Source organism: Corvus brachyrhynchos, unplaced genomic scaffold (genome assembly GCF_000691975.1).
Source record: "Corvus brachyrhynchos isolate BGI_N302 unplaced genomic scaffold, ASM69197v1 scaffold14, whole genome shotgun sequence".
Taxonomy (NCBI): domain Eukaryota; kingdom Metazoa; phylum Chordata; class Aves; order Passeriformes; family Corvidae; genus Corvus; species Corvus brachyrhynchos.
The window spans coordinates 8,353,973-8,366,542 of NW_008239110.1; the positions used below are offsets into that span (position 1 = coordinate 8,353,973).

The 12,570-nt window shown below is 38.8% G+C and overlaps 1 protein-coding gene across 1 annotated transcript in view; it reads right to left on the minus strand.

Annotated features, from left to right (window-relative positions):
- The window catches only part of REV3L (REV3 like, DNA directed polymerase zeta catalytic subunit), a 71,930-nt gene that overhangs the window by 14,169 nt on the left and 45,191 nt on the right, over window positions 1-12,570 (minus strand). Inside the window, exons 18-21 of the mRNA XM_017739520.1 lie at window positions 10,509-10,624; window positions 5,191-5,309; window positions 4,416-4,534; window positions 3,305-3,446 (exon numbers count right to left, since the gene is read on the minus strand). Coding sequence (XP_017595009.1) covers window positions 3,305-3,446; window positions 4,416-4,534; window positions 5,191-5,309; window positions 10,509-10,624 — 496 coding nt within the window. The remainder of the gene's footprint in view (window positions 1-3,304; window positions 3,447-4,415; window positions 4,535-5,190; window positions 5,310-10,508; window positions 10,625-12,570) is intronic.

A 12,570-nucleotide genomic window follows, 5' to 3' on the forward strand; every position in this document is an offset into this window, starting at 1 on the left:
CCAGCCCTATTTATTTATGTATTACTCAATGCTTTAGTAAAGGCTTTACAAGCCTGAGTGGGCTTCACTGTGTCCATGAACAATAAAAACCAAAACAGATGAAAACTATATACATGGGTGGCAAGGGACTGAAAATCACAAATATCAAGGAACAAACCTACATAATCCTAAAATCTTGTGCTTTTTAAGAAACTAAATCACTATTAAAGGCCATCTGCCTGACATACTATGTATTCATTCACTGTACTGAATGGGTTAGATATAATTTCTTTAACCTTGAAGTTATAAATGAACTTACAGAACCAACAGTTTTAACAAGACCCTGCACCTTAAAAACAGGTTGGGGTTTGAGGTGTAGTTAGGGAGCAGCATAAACTGCCACTGTTGCCTTGCACTACTTGCACACTAATTGGTGTCCAGTGATAAATTGGGATGTGTGACAAGATGGTCAGGGACTGGCTCTGGCAAAAGACAGATTGTGGGTTTTTTTCCCCGAGTTTTCATAGCATCATAGAATTTAGGTTGGAAAAGACCTTTAAGATCACCAAATCCAATGTTAACCCAGCACTGCCAAGGACCACATCTACACATTTCTTAACTCCAGGGATGGTGACCCTGGACAGCCTGTTCCAATGACTGACCATCCTCTTGGAGAAGAAATTTTTTTAATATCCAATCTAAACCACCCCTGGCACAAACTGAGGCTATTTCCTCTTGTCCTATTGTTTCTTTTTTGGGAAAAGAGACTGACCTCCACCTCACTACAGCCTCCTTTCAGGGAGTTGTAGAGAGCGGTAAGGTCCACCACGAGCCTCCTTTATTCCAGACTAAACAACCCCAGCTCCCTCAGATGCTGCTCACAGGACTTGTGCTCCAGACCCTTCACCAGCTTCACTGCCCTTCTCTGCACTTGCTCTAGCACCTCCATGTCCTTCTTGTAGTGAGCAGCCCAGAACTGAACACAGGGTTTGAGTTGTGGCCTCACTAGTGCTGGGTACAGAGCGACAACCTGGTGCTGCTGGCCACACTGTTTCTGACAGAGGCCAGGATGTCACTGGCTTTCTTGGCCACCTGGGCACAGCTGGCTCATGTTCAACTGCAGTTGACCAGCACCCCCAGGTCCTTTTCCTCCAGGCAGTTTTCCAGCCACTCTTCCTGTAGCCTGTAGCCCTGCATGGGGTTGTTGGGAGCCAAGGGGAGAACCCTCATAGAGCTGGCCTCAGCCCATTGAACCAGCCTGTGCAGATCCCTCTTTAGAGCCTTATTAACCTCCAGCAGATCAACACTCCCTCCCAACTTGGGAGTTGTCTGCTAAGTGACTAAGGGAGCACTCGATCCCATTGTCCAGATCATCAGTAAAGATATAAAACAGGACTGGCGCCTCTTGTTTGCTGCCCACGCTGAGTGCACTGGTGCAGGTGCACCTCAATTGGGCTATTGATCCTAACACCTTTTTGAGGGGGGGAAACCCTAATCCCTACATGACTATTCTCAGGTCCATCTGTGGTTTCTAACACATCAATAATCCTTTTGTCTTTGCTGCCACATGGATCTCCACCCTCTACCTCCACTGAGACAGCAGACCAAAAGACTTTGCTAGGACACTGTTTCTCAACCACTGGTATGATGCTCCCAGCTTTACCTCCAGTGAGCCTGGTCTTATTCCTTTCTCCCTTGAAATTCAGTTTAAAGTTCTCTCAATCAGCCCTGCTGACTCCTGTGCAAAAATCAGCAAGTTCTTCCAACATCTGACTAATTATCTGTATGCCTATGACCATTTCTTGTTAGATTTGTTTAGTCTACTATGAAAAATTTGAGATGGCTTAATACAATAAAATAAAATGATTTTTAAAAGTTATTGTAAAACTCAATGAGAGATACAAATGTGGAAAAAGAAAATATTGGATATTTGTTCTTACTATTCCATTTTAATGTGTTTTTTAGCTAAGGAGCAGTATCTTCATAAAAGGTAGTGATTCTTCTGTGTGAAAAAAATTATTTGAGGTGACTGGGAATTGTTGCAAGTGCCGTTTTTGTGATCTAGAAAGTTTCAGTGGAAACAGAACATACGTGCACAGAAGGGAAGAGAAAAGAACAGTCAGGATAGAAAATGCAGCATGCTTCTGTTGCTCACTCCCACTCCCAGACATCTGAGAAAATGACAGGCAGAACAGTCTTTGTGGGCTGCAATCATGACAGTTTAAGCATATCTATCTTGGCAGTATGCCGGTCCCACACTCCCTGTCCCTAACTGTGCATTTCTCTTCCCTTGCTCCAACAGTGGTATTTTCTGATAATATGGTAAACCAGATTGGGGAGCTAAACTGGCAAATACCTACTGAACACTGCCATGGTTCTGCTGATGGTGCCTGCCAGCCTGCTCCCCTTTTCCCCCAAATACAGGGTCATTACCAGCAAGACCAACAAGAATCTGCTCTGAGTCAAGAGATGACACAGGCAACTGCATTCAAAGGAAAAAAGGTGGCAAAAGTTTTTTAATCGGATTGAATTGTTCAGGAAACTGCAGCTTCAGACACTCCCGTATTTGGCTGGCTTATGGTAAGAGAAGAGCTAACACTTGACCGAGTAGCTGACTCTCATTTCAGGTGCTGTTCAGCTCTCACATGTAGCCATGAAAGCAGTAGAGGTAGCCTAATCACTCAGAATCTTGGCAAGGAAAGCCTTTGGTATTACTGGAGACTGCTGGGCTCTCAAACAAAGCACACATCTTGCTCTGTCCTGCTCCCTTTTCCCTCTGATGTTGGTATCAAAATAATAGAACCACAAACATCTTGCATGACACATATTTAATAAAGCCAGAGCCCTTCTTGTCTTACTGTAAAATCTCACCTAGAGGTCTGCTGCACCAGAATTGTCCCTTAGAACATATTCAATGCTGCTTTGTCTGTCCTGGAAGAAACTAATCTCATCTTTCTAAAACATGCTTAATTATATTTCTTAGTGTTTTAGAAAGCACTCATTTTCAGACTCATTTAAGTGTGAACAATACCAACCCAAAGGGAAAGCTTAGTGCTCCTGAAGTCAGTAGAAGAGATTCACACGTGTGATTACATTTGGGGAACTCCATTTTTAAGTTATTTTTAAACTCTGAGACTAGGCAATTCAAAAGCAGCAATAATAGATTGAATAGTATTCTTTATCTTTCAGTTTCGTGTTAATTCATGTTAACAGTCTTCTGTGACCCTATGAAAATACACATATGGACTGAGAAGATGCCGAAGAACTCGAACATTTTGTAAAAACTATTTTGGTTTTGTGAAGTATAAGGAGAACAAAGTCTTACCTGGGAGCCTCTTGTTAATACATGTAAGAACTGAATGCCAAAAAGTCTCGCCATTTCACTTGTTCTGTCAATCAAATCCAGTTTGTCTAACAACAGAAGATTCCCACGAACCCGGCTAACGTAATGATCAACCATTTTCCATCTGTGAGAGTGAACACCTCATTATAAACAATCAGAAGAGTGCTGCTCTTTCTACTAAGCCAAATGTATTTTTATGGTAACTTGTTACAAACCAGCAAATAAAAATTTCCTCTAGAACATTTTCATACAGCTCTTTCAAAAGTGTGGTGTATATAAATATACATTTATGTATTCTAAAGATGTACACAGAATGTGTTACAGCAAACTACAGTTAAGGCATCTCGCAATGATATACTACATCCTGTTCTCCTCACTGCCCCAAGGGATTACCAAAACAGAAACAACTATCTCCTCATCTGTTTACATGCTTTTTAACTGAGTGGACCTTTGTGGAAACATCTTTCTGTATTAAGAATGCCTATCACAGCTGAACATGAATTCATAATTTGAGCATAAACGACATTTCCAGTTAGTTACAAGGTTCAACTTTTACAAAAAATTTGTGTATGTCACAAACAATGTTCAGATCAATACTCAGTTTCATGAATTGTTCATATCACACAATATCAAATTGCTTCAAGAAGAGTGAAGCTGAATGTGATACATGTCATATGAAGGTATTTTTAAGCAGCTATAGCTCCTGTCTTAACATCTTGTGTGCTGTTTTGTACTACTTTTAAGCCTAGCTTGCTTGACATGCACTCTGAAGTGAAACAAAAGCCTGACAGTTCATTAAAAGTCTTTCTGATGAACATTTTATTTAAAATAAAATAAAGACATTACAGAACTTCAAAATAGTACATCTATTCAGATATGTTCAAAATGTAACTGAAATATCTTACTGTAATATTGAGGGTATAACTATGTAACAGAACATCCAAGTAAACAAGTTCATGTTGCTGCATATACACTGCTCTAGTGCCTGAGCTAAATTGATTATTTCTTCCTATGCTGATTTTACCTTCCACCTATCCATTGTTAAGAATCTGGCCTTAAAAACAGTTAACAAAATGGATTAATAGATCATTACCTGTAGACATCTGCCTTATTGTCAAACCAATCAGACAAAACTCGGAATGTAAATAAAGGAAAACGATGATGGAGAACATGGAAGCCCACGTTCTCAAAAGTGTAATTCGTTAGATTCACCTAGAAAAACACAGCAGACATGTCAAGATGCATGACGGCTGTCATAATCAAAAAATCTCTACTTTTCAAAAACTGCAACAACTGCATTTATTAACTTTTATTAGTACTTTGTTAAAAAAGCTAATATTTCTTCTTAGAAGTCACTAACTATTTACAAGTCTGGAAAAAGTATCCCTTATCAGTTGAAAAGACTATGCACAGCTATGCAGTTCATAAAGATCAGGTCTGAACTTGGTCAGAAGAAGATTTGTAAAGACTGGGCTGTTTGAATATTAAATGTAAAGTTATAAATGGAACAAAAAAGAAAAGAAAAAAAAGAAGAGTAAATCTGACATCTTAAAATATGTTCAAGTACTTAATGTAGTAAAACCACCATATTAGACAAATTCCTAAAACGAGTAAGTTGTTCTCAAAACCCACAAATCAGTGAAAAGGAGTATAATTAAGAAACACTACTGAAAAGTAAGGGCTTCAGTACTTTACAGTTTAGCGATATGCAAAACCCATTCTCACAAACTGGCAAACTACTCTATTTGAAGAGGTGTATAAAGAAAAAAAAAATCTAGAAGTTACACAATTTACATGAAACTTTCAACAAAGTCTGCAATAATTAGAAAACCCAGTAAGTCAAAACATTAATCTTTTAAAAAATTTACCTCATGTCTCATCATTCTCCAAATATTCAAGACAATTCGCCCAACAATATTTATTTCACTCATTGTATCTGCTCCATATTCATCCAGCTCAGTGGCAAATCTGTTCTCTTTCTTTTCATCTAAAGACATTAAAAGAGAATATATTTACACAGGTTATAGGACAGTCAAGACCAGATCAAGCCATTCCTCTTTCAATTTGTGCTCCCTAGAAAAATAAGAATTCATAAAGATTACTAATGATTCCACAAGATTATTTATTTACCAATCATCCACTCAATCTCTAAATGGAAGTCCTCCAGGTGTTTCTGCTCTTGCCCTTTGCAGAGAACCCTTACTTCAGTTTCATTGAAATAATGTCCAAGGCAATATATTCTCCATAGTGGATATATTGGTTATGCAATGCTGAATGTTACTTGAGAGTTTGCTGCACATACAGTAGTGCACAACATAAAAAAATTATAATAAGCAAAAGTGATTTCTGCCCTAAGGTGTTTATAACTCAAGGCTTTACTTGCAATGATCTTACTCCAAACCAGGTCATGGAAGAGAAAATGCAGTGTCTTTCATACAGTAAAAGCAACCCCACTGCAGTGAGTGCAGGTAGACAGACATGAGTTCTGGATAGCAGAGGGAGAAGGAAATAGGAAGGAACTGATGCAGATGCAGCACTCTACATCTTCCTGTGAGACAGCGGTGACTAAAGTACAGAAATATATCCTCTTTTGTTATCCTTGATTTTTGTCATGCTTTGGAATGCTACAGCACAAGAGAAGACAGTCTTTTTGGTATACATTTCTTTAAACTATCTCTTTTTTCAGTCATTATAAGTCTACAGTTTTGGTGTTCCTTCCAGTGTTTACATAGATGTTTTTTAAAATGTACCACACAGACTAAAATCCATTACGAAAACACACCGATCCTCAGTCTTATTTCTTACTAGTTTAATGGAAGAGAAATCACTTCAAGGCAATTTCCCCACAATTCTAAATCCACCCATTTTTTAACAGCTGGTTGCTCTGTATTCTGCCACCACTCATTTATCAGGTACAGCACAGCCTGTACAGTACCCTGCTAACAAAAAGCAGAACATTTTGGACAGAGTGTGTAGAAGTGTGGATACAAACTGTTTTGCAATAATGATCAGAGCTGAACAATTAGATCCTCAGACAGCCATGAAGCACATTGCTTGATGACAGAAGCAAAAACTGCCTGAAATGCTGCAGAACTGCTGTGAAACAACATAATACAGACTAATTTTGTATGTTGTTCTTCAAATGTGTACCATATTAATTAAAATATGATTAAGAAAACCTATTTGTCATTTACTAACCTTATCAATAAATCACAGATCCTTGACAAAATTGAGCAGACCTTTTGTACACTTCACCAAAATGCATAGCATCTTTTTAACCTCCTTATTGTTTCAGATTTTTAAGGAGGAAAACCGCAACTTCTTTTTCCATGTCTGGATGGAAAAAAAGGCCCACCAAGTAGCAACATTTTTTCTTCTGCTTTTCTTCACTTTCACATGCTGGATCTCCTGTGAAAGTGAGGAACTTGTATTTCCTGTCCCTCCATATTTTTTTTTTATTGGAAGCAGAAAGTATTGGTTAGTTTTACTTTCTGCAGTGTCATCCCAGTTCTCTTCTGACTTGTTAGGGGAGATTTCCCATAGTAAGTTTGCTTCACGTGTTGCTGGTAAAAACAGGCAGCAAAGTATAATGTGGTCACCAGAGAGACCCACCCACCACCTGATGAACCAGACTGCCTGCGATGAGCACCACGATATTACAAAAACCTGCACTACTCCACAACTGGGGTGGGAACTATATCACCAGAACCATGTAAGCCTCTTTGGAAACTATGTTGTTAAGAAGCAGAACTGGACATTCCTCCTATCTTTCAAGTGCATGAGATGAAATAAAAAGAAGTCTCCTCTTACCCTCTCTTACCCACTCCCTTTGAACTGTGATGTAAAGGAGGAAACAGGAGGCCACAGTGCGCACACAGAAAATGCCACTATGCACAGGCACAGCACTCACTGTTCTTGTGATGTGTCCTAACGACTTATGAATAGTTCACTTGTAAATGGCAGAGGCAGCACCAGACTCAGCCAATAAAGCAAAACCAGAGAGAAGTCCAGATTTCTTTTTGTTAAGTGAAATCACAGGAAAGGGAAGGAGAAGTCCCTTCCATCTTTATTTCAACAGGAAGAATGAGGAGCATACTGCTTGAAGGAGCACTTCCTGTTCTGAAAATACAGCATATGAAGAAAGGAGAGAAATATGAAGCACAGGGGTTGGAAATGCAAAAGGAACACAGATGGGGTCAAAACCATGGACAAGGAGGCCACAAAGCAACAGAGAACACAACTTGCATGTATATGGTCATGCATGCAAGCCCACACTTACAATATGACATTTTTGGGAAGAGCTCATCAGTGTAAACATTTTCTCATTTTTCTCCTGCAATTCTGTCAAAAAATAATTACTTACCTTAAAATAACACCAATTCTTAGAAGCATTTTTAAGTGTTATATATTCCACTTCTGAGTGTGCATCTACCAGTTGGCACAGGAACATCTGCACTACAAATACCAGTGCTGTGCAGACTGTGTCTATGCTCTGCATGCACAGGTTGGGGTTTGAGGTGTAGTTAGGGAGCAGCATAAACTGCCACTGTTGCCTTGCACTACTTGCACACTAATTGGTGTCCAGTGATAAATTGGGATGTGGATGTGGATAAATTGGGATCTTGGGATGTGTGACAAGATGGTCAGGGAACTCGAACTTCCTGTCCAAAAATGTTAAGGGCTACAATCCTGGTTTCCTTCACTAGAACTGACCCATGTTGTGTGGGACTTCATAGTTGTAGGGAAGGAAGCCTGACTGTGAAATATATGAGGATATTACCATTAGGAACCATGAAGTTCCCTTTCTTCTTTGAGGACCCATTCATGTGTATCCCAAAATCAGTAACTTGAGGAAGAGCTTATGTCAGGAAGATGGGTACTATTAACAGCTTTGCTGATCTGTTTGGTTCTGCATCAACTAAAGTACAGACAGAGCTGTCCTGCAAGACAAGAGCTGCAACAGCCTTTAAGAATAACAGCAGAGGCACATGTCCCAAACTGAAGCGATTGTTCAGCCATTCTTCTACAATAGAGCAGTACATCTTTGTGATCTTTGGAGGTTTTAAGAAACCTCTGACTACAACACTTAACTGTTCCTCTTACCAAAGACATTGCAAATCGTAAGATGTAATGGGTCAAAAATTTTTCTGAACATGATTCAGTACCTCTGAAGACTGTACCTAGAGGCATTATTCTGCAACTAGTATATCATCTCAATTTAAGCCATCAAAGGAATTGCATAACAAGGTTCATGCAATCAGTTATTATTCCTGAAGAACAAATTTGAGAGCTTTGTGCTGAAGAAGGAAACTTGTGAGCTTTGATGGTCTATTCATATTTAAACTATCATGTGCTCCTGTTTTCATACATAAAGTATTTTAAAATTCACCAAAGTCCAATTGCCAATAAATTTCAGCTGAAGATACAATTTTTTTCTTTTATTTTCTTGTCTCTGGGAGGACTCTATAACTCAGTTCTTTTCTAAACATGTTACAGGTATTGAAAGCATCAAAAGAGTATACAATCATTTAAACCTCAAGGAAGGAGTGTGTGAACATAGTGCTTCTAAAACATTGTATTTTCCTGGCCAGGCACACAGGAAAACTACACAAAAGATGACTCCTGTGCTGGGTATGCCCAAACATTCAAGTAGCCCAGTGTCAGGTTCTGTCATGTACTCAAAGGCAGATGCTTCAAGATAGGGGAAGCAGTTATTGATACTCTCTCTACAACTCTTCCAGCTTCTAACCACTTGCAGCTTTCTGGTCCAGACCTTGTTTTCACATATATCATAGATCCCAATGGATTTTTTTTTTGCAAGAATTTATCTCCTTTTGAAGCAATGTACACTTTAAGCATTTGTACTATCTCGTGACAAGGAACTCAAGAGTTCAACAATGAAGAGATTAAAAATCAACTTCTATTCTGTATCTGCCACTTGCTAGCTTCACTTGATTTCTGGTTCTTGCATTGGAAAAGACCATGAAAACCCAATCTCTATTTCCCTTTACATTCCTCAAGATTTCATAGGCTTTTACCTTTCCTACACTGTTTTGTCTCTTCTGGAATCCCAAAATACTAAATTACTAGACACCTTTGGATTATCCTTCTCATCTTTACCAGTTCTCCTATATCCACTTTGATGGGGGGGAAGGTTATGAGGAGGCTACAACATCAGTATTTGAGGTACAAGCACACTACAGATTTTTACATTTTTTACATTTACATTCATTGCTTTATATTTTCCTTGCTCCATAATTCCTAACATTTGCTTTTGCAACCACTACAAAGCAACAGGCTGAAGTTTTTAATAGAACAATCACAGTAAAGCACTTCTTATTTCATGGCTATTTAACTTCTGTACAGATCTTTGGCAAGAGTCCTGACAAAAGCAGCTTTTTCAACTATTTTCATTTTTAAAATATCCCTCATCCACATCACCTTGATGACTGTAAAGAGCTACAACATATTTTTGAGACAGTTTTTAATTTTGCAAAGTCATCCTGACTCTTCTCGGGTGTGACAGCACATTTATTTAGCTGTTCACTAACTCCATTCTTCAGAATGGTGGCTTCTATTGATTGGCTAAGTACAGACACTAGGCTTACCATTCTCATCCAAGTTTTCTTGCCAGTCTAAACAGACTTTTTTCCAAATGTTGGAGGAAAGCATCAGCACTTGGGGACAATAAAATTTGCCCAAAATACAAGAATGGGTATTGAAAGTGAGGATTTTATTACAAAGCTGCTCTCCAGAACAGTTGCTACTCAGGAGCATTTTTATGTCCTTGTATCCCAGCCAGAGAAACCACAAATGATGATTATGGTAGGTACTCTGAATGACTTAAGCCAAGGAAAGCAAGAGAAGGTTTGGTAGCAGAAACACCTCAAAGAGCTGAAAACTTAACACACAACTACAGAATATAAGTCCAGGTTCATGAATACAGGACACACACAGAAGTGGAATACTCCAGGAATTTGTAAATTCAGAAAACACTAGAATCTCATTGGTATTCCTAATTTTTTTTTGGTGTGTGGGTGTGATTATACTGTAACAACACAGGAGCAAGAACAAAAAAAAAATGAGGCCTATCTCAAGAAATACTCTGTATTTATTTTTTTAATTTGTTCATAGATTTCAGTTTGCTTCTACTAGAACTGAACTGAAGCCCTATACAATAACTTACCTGGCACACGAGAAATCATCTGGCATAAATCAACATTCAGTGCAGCAGCCCTCTGTAAGAGATAACCCCAGGAATGCATCTGGACTTCATAGCCTAACAAAATGTCTGGGTCATATCTAGAGAGGTGGGAGGAAAAGAAAAAATGAGCTTCATATCATTTAAGAAAATATTTTCCATGAACAGAATATAAACAGGATTGCATTCAAATCATGTTGAGTTTAAAAAAGACGCAGTCACAATCGGTTTCTATAAAAGCAGCATCTGGACTAGGAGACAATATTTAAAACAGGCAATCTCTTAGGATTTTTAGTAGCATTCAACAGCAAAAATATTTAGAAAGAATACTTTCACTGGAATTTTTTTTTTACATACTTCTATTATTTCAGTCTGTACAAATAAAGAACAAAATTGAGGTCTCATCAGGTTTTATTGATGGAATCAGGAGGTATCAAGCATAAACTGAAACCTAGCTACTGGCATGAGACAGATGTGCAGTGAAATATAGTCATGCCTATGGAACAGAATTTGCCAGTAGGTTAACTGGAATGTTTTACAAATAATAATGTGTTATGCATACTGAAGCGTAGCTTTGCATAATAAGAGGGAAGTTCAGGTCCTAAATGATGACCCTTTATAGGGAGTTACAATTTGTAGTTGAGTGAGAGCTGTCTAAACTGAAAAGCAACCATATCTACCAGTTTTCTTTAAATACCTCTTTCTTACGACTACCTTCTTCCTAAAAGATACAAGAAAAATTCCTTTTATGCTGTACCTCTTTCCAGCTGGAAAATCTGACTGGCTCAAGTATGACAAAAAGAAAAGTCAGAATTGACTTCTGACACAGTCACTTCCAATCAGGCTCAGAGCAGAGCTCACTAGACAGAAGGACAAACAATGTGGCTTTAAAGACAAAGCAGAGGCAGGAGTTAGCTCAGAGGAGCCAGTATCACCTAACTTTCGAGCAGGCACTATTAAAACCAGAAATCATGATCTGGTCACTTGCTCAATAGCCTACGAATGATTTTCTTGGGCTGGGCAGACAGAGACTAGCCAAAGTAACGAGGTATCTGTGATTTTTAGCAAAAAAAGAAAGGAAGCTTCCTTGGGAAGAACAGCTGCTTCTTGGTTAGACTAAATGATCTTTAGTGTATTTTCCAACCTTGATTGATTCTTTCAATGCAGCTAAGGGGTTTTGAGTTCCAACAGGCAGCATTCAATACAACTGAATGACATAAGGGCAGCTGTCAGGAGGTAAAGGACTGATGACAGGCTGAGGGTCCTGTACCACAGTCTATGCCCAACCCTACAACACGATGCAGGCTTGTAGACCTCAGTTTATTGGAGAAGGAGGCAGGGGCCTTGGTTTATGAACAGGATCTCTGTACTCCTTGCATCCATAAACACATCCAAAAAATGCAAGTATTTCCTGACTGCTGAATACAGAACACCCTTTCCCCAAATACCGAGTTAGTTGTATCACAGACATTACAAATGAAGCTTCAGACTTTATCAGGAAAGTGTCTTCCTTGCTTATGCCACCCAGCCAAAGGCAATGACAACTCACTTTGAAGATACTAATTACTCTGAGAATAGCTCCAAAAAAGAGCTTCTCCACACTTCTGCCATGGGACACTAACTTTCTGTGAAAAATATCTGAACCTTGTTACTCAGCATGGCTCTCTCTTTATTACAATTTGGGCTTTTGCACCTGCCAGAAGTTGCAAAAATACCCTTTATCACCTACTTCTACTTGTGAGGGAATGGATTTGATACAATTTTTACCTAAAGCAGAGGATTCTAAAGTTTTTCATTTCTAGCATTCTACAGAAAGTAAAAGAACTAGTACTTTGCCTTTGGGGGATATTCTGCTATCTGCTCTTCATGTCGAAAGAATAATTCTTTGGTTTTGAAGATAGGAAATGATCATCAGGAGTGGAAGTGGTAAATTTACTCAATTTGGAAACCTATTCTACCAACAGTACAAACCCAAAGCTACTTGGAACAATTTATGGACAAATGACTGAAGCTAGCCTGCAGTTCATTCCAGCAGTGGAATCAGCAA